Below are 20,363 nucleotides of genomic sequence, written 5' to 3' on the forward strand. Positions count from 1 at the left end.
ATAAAAAAAAAAGAAAAAGATTACAAATAGTAAACATAGAACTGAACAAAAAAACAGAAAATTATTTTAAAATATTTTTGAAATGCCAACAACTCTTCTCACAAGTCTCTTTTGACATTATTAAAGAGAATGACTTTCTTGAGATTAACTCTAGTTGAAGAAAAGATTACTTAGCAACAGCACAGGAGCTATAATTTAGAAGAGGAGCAAACCTAGTTTTGGTTTTGTTTAATAAATAATTATTTAAGCATTAATTGTAGTTAATACTGAAGTAAATACATCTATTTTAGTCCCACGTTATGTTCGCACTGATGAACAAACTGTGATATATATATAATTAAATATTGAAGTCACAGTTTTAATTCAGCAAAAAGGATTGAAAGTTAGAAGCCATGTAATGAATGCACAAACCACGCTAATAAAGCCTATTACAATTCTGAATTAATTAATGTAGACAAACGTACTTTGCACATAGTGAGGTACAGTAAGCCTTATTTTGATAAAACACACCTTTTCCTGATACATTATTTATTTTTGTATATACCAATGAAAGTTAAGATTCAGATTTTTTAAAATTTTTTTTTTTAAATAGCCACCCCCTTTTCAGCTTCACCTGCCCACCTGTAGATTTCTCTGATGCTTTGGAAGAAACAGCTATGTTTAAAGCACTTTAGGGGAAAGAATTTCAGGTGCCTGCTTGTCATTTTAAAAGAAACCTCTTAGCACCAGTGTTCCATAAATGTTGGTGTGACTCAAGCAGGATATTAAGAAACATTCATTCAATAAAATCAAGAAAATAAATGTAGGAACATGACCCTAATGCAATGAAAGGCTTCTTATTAAGACTGAGGAAGATAGCTTAGCCTAAACCAACTGTACTGACATGGAACAAGATTTTCTTTGCTAAGTCTTCATTTTTCAAAAAGAAACCCTCTAAGAAAAAACAATTCCTGAAAGAATGTGAGAACTCATCCTTTCTTTCCCATAGACACACAAGAACTGCACAAGGCAAAATTTAGCCTGTGTTGTTCATGTTTCAGCAGCAGCAAACATCAGCTCTCACCTGTGATCTTTTGAAACAGTCACCTTTTAGCCCTAATTTCAAGGCTTGGTCTCCAGATAACAGAAGGTTGAATGTGATTCAAAATAATAAAGTTTATAGAGGTTTCTTTTTTAAATGGTGTGAATCAAAAAGGCTATAGTTCTCAGGAACCAATTTTTCAGTTTTCCCATGGAGATGTCATCATAGTACAGCATCCTTTAAAGTGTTCAAGAAGTTGGGGGTTGCTTTTTTTTTATTATTTTTTAAGTTACACTGCAAAAAGCACATTTTGTACATACATACTGAAAGCCACAGTCTCAAATATTATATAATGCCTTAAAGTACATAGACTTCCAGTGCACTGGTTATAATTTATAGCAGAAGAAGTGTCCTCAGCCTTAAAAATGCCAAGTTTCGAGCACGGGTGTACCAGGATGACTGGGAAACGTGCTCACAGAGCATGCTTAGGAGCACAACAGGAAAGGACCTGAAAAATCTGAGATCTAAATTAAGCAAGCTGTGGAATTCCTTTTTGCTTTAATGAGGCATATTTGGTGAGTTTTAATCATGCCTGACACAACAGTTCCACATAGTTTTTCTCTTTAAAAAAATTAAAAGGGCTTTAGGTGAGTTGTATGGCTAAGCAGTGAAAGGGTTAAGCTCTTGTGAATAAATATTTATAAAATGGTGCTCCGACCAATAATTGAACTATTTCTCAAATAATATTCTCTTAGGTGATGTGTATTTTGCAACACTTCTAATACTTGTGCAGGTAAAAGCAATACTACCTAATACAGGGCGTACCATTCCCTAAGGAACTAAGTCCGTTTCCGCAAACTCCTGCAGCCCTGAAGCTAATTCCTGCACCATAAACTGGTGTACAGATGTGTTTACAACACTGGGTCACAAGTACAATGCTGAGTAACAGCTCAAATTAGCTGCCACATTGAGTGTGCCGGGATTTCAGCAAAAGCGTTAATCCTTAAATTACTTCTTCATAGGCTGATTTCCTTAAAACCTTGCAGATTCCCAGCAACTGCCATGTGAATACAGTCATCAATAGGGAGCTGGAATCCATTTCAGTCTTTTCATTAACTCCTTCTGTTTACTGCATACTTCTATTCACAAAGATCTGTACACATGCAGAGAAGCAGAACTTTTTCTGGTTAATAAATTCTTTCCCTTGCACTGAATCCAAACAAGTGGCAAAAACCCAAACAACATTACATTGCCACTGAGTAACTTTTAAAATACATACCCCTGAGAAGAGATTTTTGTCACCTTCTTGTCTGACCGTGGACAAGTCCCTTAATCTCTTTCTGTCTCAGTTTCCCAACTGTATGTGGATAATGATGCTTGACACCACAGATAAGCACATAGTTAAGTGCCAATTATTTTAACTGTTGACTCAAAGCTCAAAACCTCAAAAATTTAAAACTAACAACAATGAAGTAGCTTGATACTTAAACATGCATATTACACATGCAGTGAAAATGCCCATGTAAGAATATATGGGAAGTGTTCTACAAACAGGTTTTATCATAAAAAACTAAGACTTTGATGGAGAACACTGAATGGGTCATTATTTGAGAAACAGCACAGGAGTGTAACAATGGAAGACTTTCACAGTAGCTGCAAATAGCAGGAAGTCTACAAGTCAGTCTCATTTTCTAGTTCTCAGCAATCTTTTCATGCGTAGCCATGCAATGGCAATGCCAGTCTCAATACCTCTGGAAAACGTCTTAAAATACGATCTGAAAACAACAGTAACACACTAAAAATTGTTCTACTTATCCAAAGTACCCTGGCCTGCATCAGAAATAGTGTGGCCAGCAGGACTAGGGAAGGGATCACACCCCTATATTCAGCACTGGTGAGGCTGCACCTCACGTACTGTGTTCAGATTTGGGCCTCTCTCTACAAGAAGGACATTGAGGTGCTGGAGCATGTCTAGAGAAGAGCTAAAAAGCTGATGAAGGGTCTAAAGCACAAGTTTTAAAACGAGCACCTGAGGGATCTGGGGTTGTTTAGTCTGGAGAACAGGAGGCTGAGGGGAGACATTATAACTCACTCTGTAACTATCTGAAAGGAGATTGTAGTGAGGTGGGGGTTGGTCTTTTCTTCTAAGTAATGAGGTAGGACGAGAGGAAATGGCTCCAAGTCATGCCAGAGGAGGTTTAGATTGGATATTAGAAAAAAAATTATTCACTGAAAGAGTGGTCAAGCACTGAACAGGCTGCCCAGGAAAGTGGTGGAGTCACCATCCCTGGCAGTGTTCAAAAACGTGTGGATGGCACTTCAGGACATGGTTTAGTTAGCATAGTGGTGTTGGGTTGACAGCTGGACTTGATGATCTTAGAGGTACTTTCCAACCTTAATGATTCTATGATTCTTTGTTTCTAAGAAAGTGCTAGAAGCAACCCATTCACTCTGAATACAAATGCAACAAAGATGCGTAACACTACTAAGCATATGCATATACTGTAAAGGCACACAAAAATATTCCCATTAGATGCAAACGGCATTTATAAACACATGATCTAAGTACAACATGATTAATCACACAAGAAGAAGAAAGTTTTAAAGAAAGGGATAGAATCTAGTTGGAGGTCTGTGTCTAGTGGAGTCCCTCGGGGGTCGGTACTGGGACCAGTACTGTTCAATGAGGGAACAGTGTGCCCTCAGCAAGTTTGCTGATGACACTAAACTGGGAGGAGTGGCTGACACACTAGAAGGCTGTGCTGCCTGCCATTCAGTGAGACCTAGACAGGCTGGAGAGCTGGGAGGGGAGAAACTTGATGAAATTCAACAAGGGCAAGTGCAGAGTCCTGCATCTGGGGAAGAACAACCCCATGTACCAGTACAGGCTGGGGGCTGACCTGCTGGAGAGCCCTTTGTGGCTAAGAAGGCCAATGGCATCCTGGGGTGCATTAGAAAGGGGGTGGTTAGTAGGTCAAGGGAGGTTCTCCTCCCCCTCTATTCTGCCTTGGTGAGGCCGCATCTGGAGTACTGTGTCCAGTTCTGGGCCCCTCAGTTCAAGAAGGACAGGGAATTGCTTGAAAGAGTCCAGCACAGAGCCACAAAGATGATGGAGTGGAACATCTCCCTTATGAGGAAAGGCTGAGGGAGCTGGGTCTCTTTAGCTTGCAGAAGAGGACACTGAGGGGTGACCTCATAAATGTTTACAAATACATTAAGGGCGAGTGTCAGGAGGACGGAGCCAGGCTTTTTTCAGTGATGTCTAGTGATAGGACATGGGGCAATGGGTGCAAACTGGAGCATAGGAGGTTCCATGTAAACATAAGGAAAAACTTCTTTACTGTGAGAGTGACAGAGCCCTGGAACAGGCTGCCCAGAGAGGTTGTGGAGTCTCCTTCACTGGAGACATTCAAAACCCACTCGGACGCATTCCTGTGTGAGGTACTCTAGGTGATCCTGCTCTGGCAGGGGGGTTGGACTAGATCATCTTTCAAGGTCTCTTCCAACCCCTAGAATTCTGTCATTCTGTGAAAATTAGGAAGCAAGAACGTTGAAGATAATACAATATTCTCACTTGAGGCAAGTCTTTTTTTTAGGAGGAAGCCACAACAACAGAAAATTATTGCCAAGGCAACTTATATCTTCACAGCCTAGAACTTTACAGTTAAAATCCTCATGGCTGGCCTCAAAACCACCATCACATTTGTTCTTCCTTTCTGTCTCAGTGCCTTCCCCTTTTTCCTCTCTGCATCTTTGTCTTGGAGGAGGGAGAGCAAGATCGTTGAACACAAAAGAGTCAGAACACTGTGGCAACTCCTATACCACCCCAGGTAAGTGAATCTTACATCAGGACTGATAGCACTGCTTTTGTATTAACTGCTCCCTAAGCATCAATGCAGGAAGGCAACGCTTGAGGTGTTACACAATTCTGTGACAAGATCTGCAGCAAGTTAGTTACAGAAGTAGCCCAACTCCTTTAATACACCAGGACAGCTAATGAGAAGCAGACCACTTGAAGTGCCTAAACAGGAACTAAGAAACCTCACATTAATGACTGAAAAACCTTGGCAAAAAGACAATGAAAAACCTCACCAAACAGAAGCTCACTTCAGAGCAGTACTCCACCTCTACCCAGCATGCCCATTTAAAACCCAGGACATAAAATACCTACAGCCCAACATGTGCGACCTTACCTTAGGGAAGAAAAAAGCCTCCCAATGCATGTCTGGATGGGAAGAAGAATAATGAGAACTGCCATTCCTGCAAGACATGACGGGCCTATCTCCATCCAGAGAAGTGCTGTTACTGCTACAGCTTGAATTGGTCCAGCCCACAAGAAATGCAAGAAAATTGTTACCTAGGCAGACAGTTAAGAAACAAAAATTAGCTTTTGCTCTTAGCTAAAAAATTAAACCCTAAAAACACCATGTTGAGGAAGCCCCTGTGCCTGCAGTGGATACTGAGGCAGCCAGTGAGAATTCTGCACCAGATTCAGAGTCTTAAATATACATGGAGGTGCCTAACCTCTAGAAAGTAAGTGAATTATCACATTTTCTTTTATCTTCATGCCCCAACATTTCTCTAAGCTTAGGAAAACAGCAGGAAAGTATTTATAGGGGAAAAAGGTATGGGTTTTTTCCCATATTTTAGAACAGTATTTCTCTTCCTATGATGGTCAAGAAACAACTGGAATAAATGTTCATAAGAAACATTTAATCACCAGATGTAAACAAAATCTTCTTGACTTAAACCCCACCATTTCTTCAGCCCCTTGGGAAGATGTGAAACACTACTTACTTGATCAAATTTGTTCACATCATTTGACAGAAGATTTACTATTTGACCAGTGGTAGTTTTTGCCATAGCTATGTTACTGAGACGAAGCGCCTAAAAAAGAACAAACTCAGACTGATACAGCTTAATACAACAAAGTACACCTATACACAGAAGACTCAATACACAAATACAATACTGGGGCAAATGCTGAAAGCACATTTCAGCTTTTGCCTGATAATATCTAAGCAGAGTTCAAGAACGTTAGGTAACAGGTGGGTTAGGTTAAATATTCTGAAGAGAAGTCCTAAAGAAGAAAAGCCTAGGGAAGGACTGTGCGAACAAAATTGCCATTAACTATCTCCATGACTGATTAAAAATGGGAAAATACCAACATAATAAGTTATTAAAACTAAACAAAAGACCCTGTAATGTTTCATACGCATTGTTCTCCCCCACTTTTTGAGCACCTGTCCAAAACAGGAACAGAAAGCTTCACCTGAAGACCAAATTAAAATCAAGACAATGTCTAGCCAATTGAAAAAAATTCTCTTTTGAATGAGATTCCTGACAGAAGACAAAACCCCCAACTTCATAATTTCAGTTCTTACTAACACTGCAAACTGTGCTTTCTACCTTTGCAAATCAGAGTTAATATCCCTTTACAAATTAATAAATATTTCCTTGTTAATAACTCTTGTAAAACCGTAATATTTCTTGTGCTAAATTAAATTTAGCACAAACCATGAAATACAAGAGGAAATCTAAAATATTTTATAGGTTAATCAGTAAGTTAACCAGTATAAAAGAGTATGTGATTACAAAATACTCTCCCCCAAAAAATCAGATCTGGAAATACGTGATCTGAACATGAATGCAAAGATGCAAAGACTGCTCAACGATGCAGATAACAGGCCCTCCCTTCCTTATACACCTGCTAGAAAGAAAACATAGCTTTGCAGCACAAGTAAAAAAATACACAAAACATGTATTGTAACTGAGAAAAGAATAACATACTATGTGTTTCCCTGTAAAAGGAAGAGTTAACTCCTCAAAAGCACTTCCCATATTTAGGCAGTGCCTATCTACTTCTCCCTCTCCGAACAGGTATTATTGGGATCCCTTTTTGATCAGTAATCTGACCTGAAAAGCACTAATTGTTTCAAAAACATTGTTCCAGTATTTTAAATCACAAACAAGAACATCAAAGTACTATTCAAAGCTTCATTTCAAACAAAGTGCCTTATACTTCTCATACCTTGTTGTTGGGTTTCTAAGGTACTAATCCCAGAGACAATCCCAACCCTAATAATGTCATTGAAAGCAGCAAGCAGAAACACTTGAAACTCCTCTAAGAAACTCCTCTGATATTCTAAGAATACATCTAGGATAAGGTGTATATGACATGAAATTTAATTATTTGAGAAAATCATTGCTTCATTCCCCATCTTAAGCCAATTTGTCTCTCATACATCTGAAATCCCCTGCAAAGCCGTCTCCAGGTAAAGCAGACACAGCATATCCACATTTCTATCATCTTTACTCCATGCAACAGAGAAAGGTTGATAAGCTCCTAGAAAAGTTGTCAGATATCCACAGACCAGAGTAACAGGTGTGTTTGAAGAAGTTGCACAACAGGATGTGTTAACAGCACCCGCTGCTACTTACTCCTTTACGATGTAAACATCTCTGCTACGCAAGGTTCACCTGAGCCATCCAAGAGAACTCTCACAGGTGGTCTTGCTAGCGGCTCGCGGTCTGGGTCTGTCTCAGACCCTCAACCTGAGTGATCTTTCTGGTCTCTCTCTAGCCACACAGGCAGGAAAAACAGTTTCAAAATGTACTAGCCCAGTTCATTCTTGACCAAGACAGCCTCAGGAGGAAACACGTTGAGTATCTGATCTAAGAGGAGGGTGCTCATCTGTGACTGATTTGTCTTCTCAGGGAAGAGCCAGCCATTCCCACTGTCAGTGATAATGTAATTTTAGTCTTTTGAAGTAGAACTGGTTGTTTCGGGATTTATTAATTTATGTTTTAAACTGATTTTAAACTGAGAGAGGGGAGATTTAGGTTAGATATTAGGAAGAAATTCTTCACTACAGGGGTGGTGAGGAACTGGAATGGGTTGCCCAGGGAGGCTGTTGATGCCCCATCCCTGGAGGTTTTTAAGGCCAGGTTGGAAGAGGTTTTGTGCAACCTGGTGTGATGGTAGGGGGGTTGGAACTTGATGATCTTTAAGGTCCCTTCCAACCTTAATGATTCTATGATTCTATGTGTTTATAAGCCCTACACAAAGCAGCAGCATTATTTATATAACTGATTTCTACCAAAAAGTCCTGTTTTGCTACTTTCCCATTCTGTTACATTTGAAACACAGCACCATATGAGCTCCTGTGCAGAAAATTAACTCTATCCCACCCAAAGTCAGTACTCCGCAGCTTTAAATACTGTTCTGACCATAATATTTAGAAATCAACCCACAAGGTAAGAAATATTGCTAAACATTATCTACAACTGCACACCTTTTTAAAAAGCAGCTGTAGTTTGAATGTACATTGTATTTTATATTTGCTAATTATCTGTATGTTCTCAGCATGAAGATCTGCTTGCTTTTCTGTCCATACATTTTCTGTACAGATGTATTTAGCAGCAAGCAGTCTTTCTCAAGGAAAACGTTTTAATTATTTGAACTGATGAGAACAGTTCGTACACTTGATGTCTTCCCCTTCCACCCCCAAGATGTAACTTCACAGGCCCACTTTCAATTATTTAACCATTCTTTGCCCTCCAGACTCTCACCTTAGTACCTTAATCTCTCCCTGTCCCAAATAGTTAATTCAAAAGCACATTAAAAAGGAAGAACTGACCAAAGAAAGAAATAATCTAACTGTTCAGTCAAATTAACTCCTAACATCTTTTTGGCTGCTTTCTGTCTCAACCAACTACTCCACAGCTTAAACTCCTTTAGTGTTTATTCTCAACCCCCAAAGGGTTCTAAAAGTTAAGTCTTAAAAAAAACACCTAAAAAAATTAATCAGCCTCCCATAAGTACCTTTGATTTTAAAACATGAGACTGTGAGTCATAAGACTCCATTTTCATTTCTGTTTCAAGCTTTCTGTGTCTGTGTGCATAAAAAATACTTCTTACTGATCACAAAACATTTTGGTGTTTCCATACAGCGTTTTTGCAAATGAGATTTTAACTGTCCAGAAAATGAAAAGGGTTCTCAAACCTCAGAATTATGAGCATTTGAAGCCCACCATTAAGGATGCTCTCTCCTCCAACCCATTCATCTTTGCAAATCCAAGTTTTTATTTACTACCACAATTAATGGACACCACAAAAGTGCTGGTAAATTAGCATCCAGATTCTTTCTAAAGCCTGTGTGATGATAAAGTATGACCTATCTATAAGCCTCAGATGATGAAGACAAATGATTGGAAAGTTTTATCAATGTTCTGCTGTGACCTCAGCCTTCACCCTCAGGAGAAAACATTTATGAGATGAGGGGACATTCATTTTCCATTTAATCACAACTCTAGAAATAAGGGTGCACATTAAGGACCTTTCTTTTCCAAGCTTCTAAGCTAATATCGACACTGTAACAAACCAACAAAACACCTCACTATAAACATATTTAATTAATTTCAAACTGTGTTATGATGAGCAGTTTAATAAATTAATACCTTAGAGAGATGTTTATGTACAAGAAAGCAGTGTGCCATGTTAGAGACAAGTTCCCAGAGGATAATTTCCAAGGTATCAGAAGAGAGAGGAGAATAAATATGTGCATGAAAAGTAATTAACACTTAAAATGGAAGCATTTTTACTCTCCTCACTTTACTTTGCCCAAAATGTTTGCATGACCTATACCAGTAGTACAAATGTGATTCTCTGATTCCCTTCCAGCATTAGCAGGGACAACCTGCTCGGAAGTGGAGACCAAGTCAATGGTGTAGGTACTGCCAACAGGTTCAGAAGATGGAAGCAGACATTTACAATTTGGGTTGCTTGCTTCCCAGAGCACACCAGGGCCAGAATTAACTCTGGATGTTGCTCGGTTCCTTCCTGTAGATATATCCATAATTCCTCTCTTTCCACTTTCCATCTGACAGTCTGGAGGGGCAGCAGCAGCTCTGCAGTACTAACTAACCTGATGGATGGCCCAAGAGAAGGCCTCAGCCTCTCCAGCCTGCAAAGGAGGCAACTCACTAGCTCTACACCACTACTGGAAGAAAGTATAAATACATCCCACCATTAACCACAACAGGGCCAGAGGGGGAAATTGGACAGTGAAGCAATTCCCAGGCAACTGAGTACTGAAACAGATGGTAACAGCCAAGCATCCCCAGGGATGAAACTGAGTAACTGCCAGCATCCTCTGGGAGCTCTGCCCCTCTCCTACTGTATGCTGACAGCCTTTTACCACTCCAGCACACAACCCTTCCACCAGATATAGGAAGGCTCCTCTCAGACAGTACAAACAGGCGAAAACCAGCAGCTTCTCCCAGGCTTTAGAGGTATTTAATTCACTACCTTTACTAGGAGGACTGAAGCTGTCATCCAGACACGGTGTTAACAGAGACAGAGCAAGAGTACATAGATACAATAAGGTCTGATACCTATTAGCATGCATTGCAGTTATACAAATGAGTAATTTCAATGGAACTGCAAGCATTAATGTAACAAACAACTGTATTTTTAAAGTCCCCCAATGAAAAAGATGTCAAATGCCAAATACACCTATAAACAGGTTTGCTTACCTTCCGATAAATCATATGACACATAGCTACCCTCAGCTTCATGCCAGCCCGCTGTACATGATAGAAGTATAAGTGGTGCATTATAGCTAAAACAAGTGTGCACACAGACAGAGCAGCTGCGTAGCAATATGGAAAATTCAAAGCTGAGGAACTATCCTTTTCAAAATAATTAATAATTTTTCCCAAAAATATTGGCTGAACTATTTTGAGGGTTTCCTGAAAGAAAAAGAAGGGAAAAAAAAAAAAGTATTAACAATTTTATTTCATACCATGCTGCCCAAATTTGTAACCAGATGAACACAAGCCAAGTACTGCTGGGAGACACATCCCATATTGTTTTGTCTTTATTGTGCTCTAAACTGTTGAGCCATTTTTTATGAATATATAATCCAAAAGGAATATGTTTCACATTCAAATGTAGCTAAATCTTAAAAAAAAGAACTTTTTCAATTACCAATAAAATCTTTGGTGTTCTAAAAATTGCATTAATATGTACTATACTTACATTTCTAAAAATGAGTGTGTTCTTTTACATACTTTTACTGTGTACTTTTACAGACTTTTACATATAGCAAAAAAGCCTTTTTAACCATTCTTTGCCCTCCAGACTCTCACCTTAGTACCTTAATCTCTCCCTGTCCCAAACAGTTAATTCAAAAGCACGTTAAAAAGGAAGAACTGACCACAGAAAGAAATAATCTAACTGTTCAGTCAAAAAAAGACACATACCTTACAAAGCAAGCCAATGGCTTGTAATGTCTCAAAAATACTGCACTGATCTCTGTTCCTCATCCATAATCCCGCAGTTACAACTCAATTTTTCAATCTCTATAGGGCTACAGATCTGTTTTACTTTCCTGAGAAAGTACATGAACATTACAGGTTCTCTGAACAGCCCAGCATAAATTCAACAGTATTTATCATGCAATTGAATAGGCCAAGTTTCACATCACTGTTAGCTAATTAAGTGTGTTATACGACATTTTACACCACTTACCTCAATCATTGTGAAAATTCCCAAAACTAAATAGGATTTCCAATAACAAAGAATGATGGCTTTTGTTAAATGTGGTGTTTTCCCTCTCTTTTTTGCTTTTTGCACCTCTTTATCCCAGTACCTGGTAAACAAAAAGCAAACATGCTGGAGGACAGAAGTAAAAAGCAATTACCTAGGAAGAATACTTTCAGATGTACAGACAGATTACCACAATCACTTCTATAACACAACACAAGTTAATATGTTTTCTTGTTCACATAAACACACAGTACATAGTATTATAGGCCTACTTGCTCTTGTGTAACCATAAACAGTTCACCACTGTTGACTACTATCACCTTTGACATATTTGCAGCTAAAGAACTCTTTCATTATTTCTTCTCCTCTCAGTTCAGCCAGACACTCACCTTAGGCAAGAGCCTATTATCCTGTGATCTCCTGACTATTAACTAAATTGAGGCAGCATGGAGTGTCTTTTATCTCCTTATAAGCTTTGCAGTTCCCCAGAAAGATTGTGATGCAGAACCCTTTCTCATGTCTGGCCCTTTTTTTTTTCCACCACGTGCTTCAATGAGGACAAGCAGATATGGCACAAGAGCAGAGGGAACTGTCTGCAGCTGTTTGATCACTTAACACTCCACACGTCTCTCTGAAGGCAAGGATTACAGCAGCGGAATGGCAAAGACCTTTTTGCATGGTCACACGCCTGGCCACAAGCAGGACACCACACTAAAATCAAAGGCAGTAAATAACAAGTATGATCTTAGAAGAAAATATTGGAGCTCAAGCAAACTTCTCAAAGCATGCTGTTGTCAGGCAGGATACTGCCCCTTGCTTTATTGGAGGCTAAATATTTTCTGCCAGACCCTCTGACCTTGCTAGCTTGAAGGCTGAAATGAGTCTAAGGTGTGAAAGCAGAATTATTTTGCAATAAAGTACACAAGTTTCAAGAGATAGGAAAACACTGTTTAAAATATTTTAATCCTTTTTGTTTTTCTGTTACAAGGATTAGAGTTACTGTCTAAATGCTTCAGAATCAGAACTGAAACTGTGTACAATCTGTGGGGTTTGTTGGCCCAAGAGAAAAGGCTACTTCCTTAGGTGGCTATTTATGAATTATATTCTCTGCTTCTTGCCCAAGTACACTAACGATTTTTTTTGCATGCTGTATTTTCTACCATTTCCTGACTCATGGAAAATGTGTGCTTTTACTGTAAGAATCATTGGAAAGAGTCCATCTTCCTCCACAGCAGACTCCCTGAACTGCTTCAAGACACAGCAATGGAATTTGGCAAAGATCTGCAGCTACAAAGATGTTAAAAGCTGCACTCCTAGGACCTCATATCTGACCTTCTTTCCTCAGTTAACTCACCCAGAGCAGGATGATGTGAGACCGGGATTCATTTCTGGACTTTTTTTTACTTCCTGAGGAGTCTCTAATCCCAACCAAACTATTAGGGAAGTTCATTTGCTCCACCTTCAGCATAAAGGCAAGAAATAACAAGGCTACACTTTCTCAACAGACAGGCCAATTTTTACTAGGAGTAATTTTTTCTAAACATACTTAACAAAAGATTATTTGAAGACAAAAACCTTCTCTATTGCAAGGTTCAAGAATTTAATTCTTTTTTTGGTAGCTATTTCAATATCAAAAAGATAGATCCTGCTGCGTCCAAGACAATATGAATTGGTATACAGTCCATAAAAAATATTTATACAAAATAAAAACACTTTCCAGATGGAAGCTTATAGATGTCCAAGGCATTTTATCCACTTCATCAAAGAGTGGCGTATTTTCAACACAGGTAAGTTTTATACACACATGTATATAAAAAAGGGTACACAGCTGACAAGCTGGTGCTCAAATAAAAAACTACCAAGAAAAAAACTTGAAACTTTTTCCACTTTTATATGGAAAAATTTCAAAAGTTCCCACAGCTATTCTGCCACAGGCCAGAACACTCACATTCATTCGTTAAGGATTACTGCAGTAATCGTCTATGAAAAGTCTACTCTTCCAAGCATCCTGCAAAGTGCCAAATTAATTATAAATGACATAATGGAAATACTCTAATGTATTTTCATTATTAACTTGAAAAAACTTAAATGCGTCCATGGTAAACAAGTTCTAAATATTACTTTTAGTTCTAACAATAATTACACTTGCCCTTTCTAACTTTAGGAGTAAGACTCTCACCTTCACCAGCAGAAATACAATTAAAGAGAAGCATTATTTTTCTCCTTACCACTGCAGTTCCTCTCCAAGCTTCTCTGAGGAGTCTTCTGGCAGCACTTTATACATATCATCTTCTTCAAGCTTCCGTTTATGGCCAATAATAAATAAAGGATTCAGCCACCTATTTAAATACAAATTATTAATAAACTGAGCAGCAGACCAATAGAGTAATTTCTTTCCATATTAATTTAATTATTTTACCCCTTTCTTTCCTCCCGTTTGCATGACTCAACATCCACACATTTTACTGCACTCTTCTCTTACCCAAGAATTAAGTCACCCCCATCATACAAACAGGAAAGCTTTCCCAGTTCCTAAAGCTGTTTATGCCCCATAGCACCTTACTCCCAGGCACCCAGACAGCCAGCACAACTCTTCCTGGCCTTGAGGCAACTGTCTTCATACAGTGCTCTTGTGGATTTAAGGAAAATCAGCATTCCTTTAAACATTTAGGAAATAACAGACCTTAACCCATTATTAAAATATCAGCAGAGTTGTAAACAAAATTGTAATACATATTAAAAGACTTTTTGTAACTACTGTGGCTATTCCAATTACATGAGGAAAAAACTAACTGCTGCTTAACTGCTATCTTGACAAATATTAAAGGTCAGTAATGTAAAGACAACCACTCAAACGTAAAAAAGGGGAAAAAAAGATTATTAGCAGAACTAATCTTACCCGTGTTTGGAAATATAAACAAAAAGCACATTGCCATAGTGTGTAAGTTAAAAAAAAAAAAAAAAAAAAAAAAGGAAAATATTTCTAAAACTCTGTTTCCTTTGTGGACAGATTTTTTTAAAGCTCAGTATTTTATGACAGCACTTTGAAAATAAAATTCAATAGTACTACTGTAGGTTTGTTGGAAAACACAGTATTTTGTTAGATCAAATAATCCTGCCAGGGAACAGTAAGACTAGCTTTTATGCACCTAGATCCTTCTTCAAGCCTGAAACACAGAGCAAGGAGGTCCAAACCATTTAAGTTATGCTCCACAGAGCAGACAGACACATGGCAGGAAGGACAAAGGTGACCAAGTGTTTCATGAGATGGAGAAAAAGAGAATGACACCTCTGAAACTGGCATGGCTGAGTGAGAACAGGGGAGTTAGGGAACTTCCCGTTTGCCACTTAGTTCATCCCTCTACTGAATCCATACTTGGTTTCAAGGAGAAATGTGGATTTTAGCTCTCAGGCTTGTTCTCTGCAAGAACTTTCTCAGTTGGCCAACACAATCAGAACCAAGAGATCAAAGATGAACCTGTTTTGGAAAAAATATTCTTGCGCTCATGTTGCCATGTTGTACTGGTCTGATGTCCATTGCCTGTGAAAGTTCCTAACCGCTGTTTAGTTTCTGATGCTTAATTATTCCCTAACTCAACCAACACAGTTTTTAAAAGAGCACCTGGTACACTAGCTGAAGTGTATTCTTCTCTGAAAGGCCTACATGTGAGAATTCAAAACTGGAATGGTTTACAATGAGGGCATTTATTTCTTCACAACCACAACAGTGGTTAAGAATACTCATCAACTAGCTCTGCATTTCTTGCTCGGACATGTTCCACTTAGATTTTGTATACACTGACTTATAAGAAGTTTGTTGATTAGTTTTAGAGAGGGTGGAGGGGCAAGCTGAGCCCTTGAAGAGGGAGCTCAGAGACTTTCTTTGACAATAGAACTCTCGCAAAAACCTTTTTCACAGGGTTTGTGGCACAAATGCATTTAAAAAATGGGATTAATAGTGTTTTTCCTTCTAATACTAAGGATGTTAGCACAATGGTTCTGTGACTCATTCAAAGATTAAGTCTCTGTACTTTGAGTGGCATATTTGATGCCTAACAGCTTTTTTAAATGCTTGGAGCGAGTACTGAAGATCTGTGTAAGTGAGCTGTTAAGTTCTCAGTGTATGTTAAAGGTACAATTAGAAACAAAAAGTACTTGTCAGATGAGTCTGTTGCTCGGACCATGGGGTCATATAGCATCAGTGTCCAAATCACTGCCACAACTGCCATACAGCTCCTGACCAAATGTCTCAAAGACAAATTGCTCCAATGAGCAGAAGAGCTTCTGCCTGGTTTGACACAACCTGCTCCATGGCAAACATTTCTTCTTCAGCCTCAGTTCTTGCTGCCAACCACAGGTAAAAGCAGACGTGAAGCAAATAAACCTCAAGGCCATTCTAACAACTTCCATCTGCTGGACAAAAGAAACTGTATTTGCTCCAGGACAAACAGTAATGGGAGAGATCTGCAAGCTTCAGCTGACTCCTGCCCAATACTATGTCCCTTCTCTTGCAACAGCAGGGTTAGCCTTCAGTGTACTTCATGAACAAGCTCCAGGTTTCCTTTCCAAGAGAGAACGGTAGAGAAAAAGTTATTTCCCCAACTCCTTTAGCATGAGAATCAGGATGAGATCGTCCTTTCAGGAAAACAGAGCACAAAATTCTTTGCACATCTATGCAAATTCAACTAGTTCCAGCTGCTAAGGTGGTAAAAACAAAAATTTTCTGACATTTAACAAGGAGCATAAATATTAATTACAAATCACAGAATGGCTGAAGTTCTGGGATCCCTGGAGGTCATCTCATCCAACCTCCCTGCTCAAGCAGGGCCACCTAGAAACAGTCATAAGAACCACATCCAGACAGCTTTTGAACAGCCACAACCGCCCTGGGCAACCTGTGCCAGGGCTCAGTCACCCTCACAGTAAAAAGTTGTTTCCTGATGTTCAGAGGGAACCTCCTGTGTTCCAGTTTGTGCCCACTGCCTCTGGTCCTGTCACTGGGCACCACTGAAAAGACCCTGGCTCCCTCTTCCTTGCACCATCCCTGCAAGTATTTACAAACATGGATGAGATCCCCCTGAGCCTTCTCTTCTCTAGACCCAGCAGTCCCAGCTCACTCAGCCTCTCCTTGTAAGACAGATGCTCCAGTCCCTTCACCATCCCTGTGGCCCTTCATTGGACTCCCTCCAGTATGTCCATGTCTCTGTGGTACTGGGGAGCCCAGAGCTGAACAAATTACTCCATTTGTGGCCTCACCAGTACTGAATAGTGCTGCCTGTTACTGGCATGTAGCAGAATGCACTAAGGAAAATAAAAGACACTTTTAAAATATACTTAAATATACTATTATAAAAAATAAAACAATGTTCCTAATGTTACTTGTGTGGAACACTATTCCTCTAGTTTCACTTTTCAAAGTATGGTGAAAAACCACAACCAGGCAACAGGAAGAGCAATGCTTCTGTTGAGGGCTGCTGCTCAGTCCTGGCATCAGTTTGATCCACCAGGACAGCCAATAGCAGCAGCTGTTGACCACAGCTGCAGTGCAGCCCACTTGCTATGTAACTGGATGAAAGACAACAGTCTCAAGCCTCCAGGACTGCTAAAGTCATCTAGCTTATCCTTTGCCCTTATGGTCTCTAAAAGAATTACTGATGATACAGCCACCTGCTCTGAGTTCTTACAGTTCGTAGCAAATCCCTTCTGTTCCACCATCTACATAGCAATCAAGGATTGTATGCACTATAAAACTGAATTTCCAAATTAAGTAGCAGATGGAGAGAATAGCACAGGGTACAAACTGCCAGCAAGCTTACAGTTTTCAAACTATTCTTTCCAGTGAGGCCTAGCACAAATTCAGGGCTTCTCACATTTTCCCATTAACGAGAATCATCCTTTTGAAAACATTAATACACTGCACTACAATCTCTATTTTAACATTAAACAAGACTAGGAAAACCAATCTAGTGTATGCAGAAAACTCTGGTAAGTGACTCGTTTACTATAATGGACAACATGGCAGCACAAGTCCTCATTTCTGTAGGACTAGGAAAAAAATACATAAAATGAAAAAAAAAAAATACAAAGACTGCCCGTTGTTGATCTTTCTGACTACTCTCCCCCAAAATACTGATCTTGACAGAGGTCTTAAGAGTACAAAAGCTTTTAATATGTTGTTTTACTGTAGACTATACTTGAAGATCTTTAGGAGAAGGTTAGAATTTTTTATTTTCAAATTTAGCCCAAGAATGAGGTCTTCTGTTTGCCCACTGCCAATTCCCAGTACGGCAAGAACAGTTCAAGTTTCACTATCTCACTGATACCTCCTGAACTTCCTCTGGAAGATCTACTGTCAGATAGAAGACTTAGCAGATGTTAACATTCACTGATTAATGTAAAAATTTCCACCAAGATGCCACATGCACATTTCACCCCATGGAATTCTCTGCACTCAGCGCAGAATTGAGACCAACACATTTCACACAGGTAGCTGCTAATTGAGTCACACACTCGTAACAAGCAAACCAACCAGGCCCTTCTCTTGCCTGAAAGATCAGTTAAACTAAAGTGCGGCAAAAGAACTGTTAAAGGAAGATGGAAAATAAGGCAATGGGGTACATAAAGAACATCCCCAAAACCTCAACTTAGCCATAAGGGAAGACTACCCATTAGAGTGGTAGGTCTTTTGTCCAGAGATCAGCTAACACTGATCTCTTGCGGGGAAGGGGGAAATAAAAGAAAGCCCACAGAAAAGCAGAATTTATTATGAACACAGAAACTGTGCAAGCTGCATTATTTCTCAATAAAAAGAGCTAAAATAATAAACAAAAGTTAAGATGACCTAGAAATATGAGGAAATACACAGACAGTGGTGCAAAATACTTTTCGTATCCCAAGGATGGACATAACATGGACTCACTACCAATCTACTGCTTGAAAAAAAACAGAAAAGCAACGTGGTGAGAAGGAAAGGCTCTCACCCCAGTCCCACATTTCCCATATAACCTTCTGAAGAAGCTCTTCAACTTAAACAAAAATAGGACCCCTTAGTAATTGACTTCTCTTTCACCAGGGTACCTTCCTGTTTGCTAAGAATTCTGAACAATTATTTGGTTCTTACACATCACTACATTTTAGTCACTCTTGCAAAACACAAGGTTCACATGACGCCTTTCAAAGAGCTTAGACCAAATTTTTGCTAGCATGAACTACACATCAAAATCTGAATATCTGGAAGAATCCTGAGCACCTTCTGTTCTGTTGGGAATGCCTCTGTTCTATCAAGGCGATTAGCTGATCAAAGACATCAGTCTGGAAAGATGCCCAGAATTAGTCCCTGTTACTGCCAGAATACAGATGTCAGTAGGAACAAGGATTTAAAAATAAATAAATCAATGACTATGTAACCCTGGTGTAAACCCAAGAGATAACCAACTGAAAGTAATTCACAGCTCTCATGCCAAAAAGCCTTCCACCTCTACAGCAGTACCTTGCAAAACAACAGGAAAAAAAAAAAAAGAGTACTTCAGTTCTGCACCAGCAGATACACAAAGGCCAAAATACAAACACTGACTTCCTGCATTTCCCTACTCCTGGGCCCTGACATTACACACCCTGTAAGATTTCAACACAACCAACTAGCCACAATTTAGTTGGTTGTTCAGGAAAATGCAATTTTTACTAACTGCAGTTAAAGCAACTCCACCAGGATTTCTGGAGAGCCTCTAAGATCCGCCAAAAAAGCTAAGAAACACAGTGTTTTCTTAGCCTTGTAAGAGAAGCGAGACCTCAAGGGGATATCTCAAGCCAACCTCTTCTTCTCTGAGACAGCAGGCAAGAGAAGCAGGCCCCGTTATCTGAAAGGCAGGGTCATTATGCAATGAGAATACTCATGCTACTCTGTTTAATACATGAAATACAATTTCCTAAATGAGAGTTTTCAGACTAGGTTTGATAACATCCCCAAATAATTTCCTTTCAGCCAAGGAAGAAATACATTACAGAAAGGTGTATTAAATTAATAACAGCATCCAGCTTAACTGGTTCATTAACCCAGGAATGACAGCTGCTGTACCTCTGGATTTATACCATTTCCTCCTTGCAAATGCTCAAAAAATACCACTCTCTCACTGCTGAGCAGGCTTGCAGAGCTCTCCAGAAACCAATACCGCAAGTTACTCATGAACTGAGAAAGTCTATCACAACATGTCAGCCAAGAAGCATCTGCAATTACATTACAAAGCTGACACAAATTAAAAAAAATACCAGGATCAAAAGATGCGTCTTTCGGGGGCCCTGTGAGCACCCACGGGCTTCAACTGCCCTGACCAGCCCCCCAGCAGATACACTATAGCCCATCACTGACATCTTACAGTACCTTCCTCTGTGCAAATGCGAAATGTTGCTCTCACAAGTTTCACAAAAGCCCTTGCTTTATCACTGGCAGACAGAAAAATCAGCCTAAATGGACTACTTTTCTAATTAAAAAATACTTTATTTTTGTCTTTTATTTGAAGTTACAGGCAAGTTTAACTTCTGGATGATTCTGCAGTACCCAGTCAAAGCCACATCCTGTATCCACTCATCAACTAATTCCTTAAGGAGGTGGTTTACAAATGGCATTTTCCCCATTCCTCTTAAGCCTATTTGCACATTACATTACAAGCATCATCTGTTTACACTCCATGTCCAGTTTTTTTTCAACAGTTGCACAGGAGAGTCTTTGTTTATTCAGTCTTCTATAACACTAGGATTGAGCAGCTTGGAAGCACTACTTCAACTACTAAGCTG

General features: G+C 39.3%; 1 protein-coding gene across 5 annotated transcripts in view; it reads right to left on the reverse strand.

Moving 5' to 3' along the window:
- Positions 1 to 20,363, reverse strand: part of ABCC4 (ATP binding cassette subfamily C member 4) — a 161,675-nt gene that overhangs the window by 132,723 nt on the left and 8,589 nt on the right. For all 5 annotated transcript variants that reach the window (XM_051608347.1, XM_051608346.1, XM_051608345.1 and 2 more), the window contains exons 2-6: positions 13,802 to 13,912; positions 11,556 to 11,676; positions 10,559 to 10,774; positions 5,819 to 5,908; positions 5,215 to 5,378 (exon numbers count right to left, since the gene is read on the reverse strand). In XM_051608347.1, the coding sequence (XP_051464307.1) occupies positions 5,215 to 5,378; positions 5,819 to 5,908; positions 10,559 to 10,774; positions 11,556 to 11,676; positions 13,802 to 13,857 (647 nt within the window). In that variant the 5' untranslated portion in view covers positions 13,858 to 13,912. The remainder of the gene's footprint in view (positions 1 to 5,214; positions 5,379 to 5,818; positions 5,909 to 10,558; positions 10,775 to 11,555; positions 11,677 to 13,801; positions 13,913 to 20,363) is intronic.

Source organism: Apus apus, chromosome 1 (genome assembly GCF_020740795.1).
Source record: "Apus apus isolate bApuApu2 chromosome 1, bApuApu2.pri.cur, whole genome shotgun sequence".
Lineage (NCBI taxonomy): Eukaryota > Metazoa > Chordata > Aves > Apodiformes > Apodidae > Apus > Apus apus.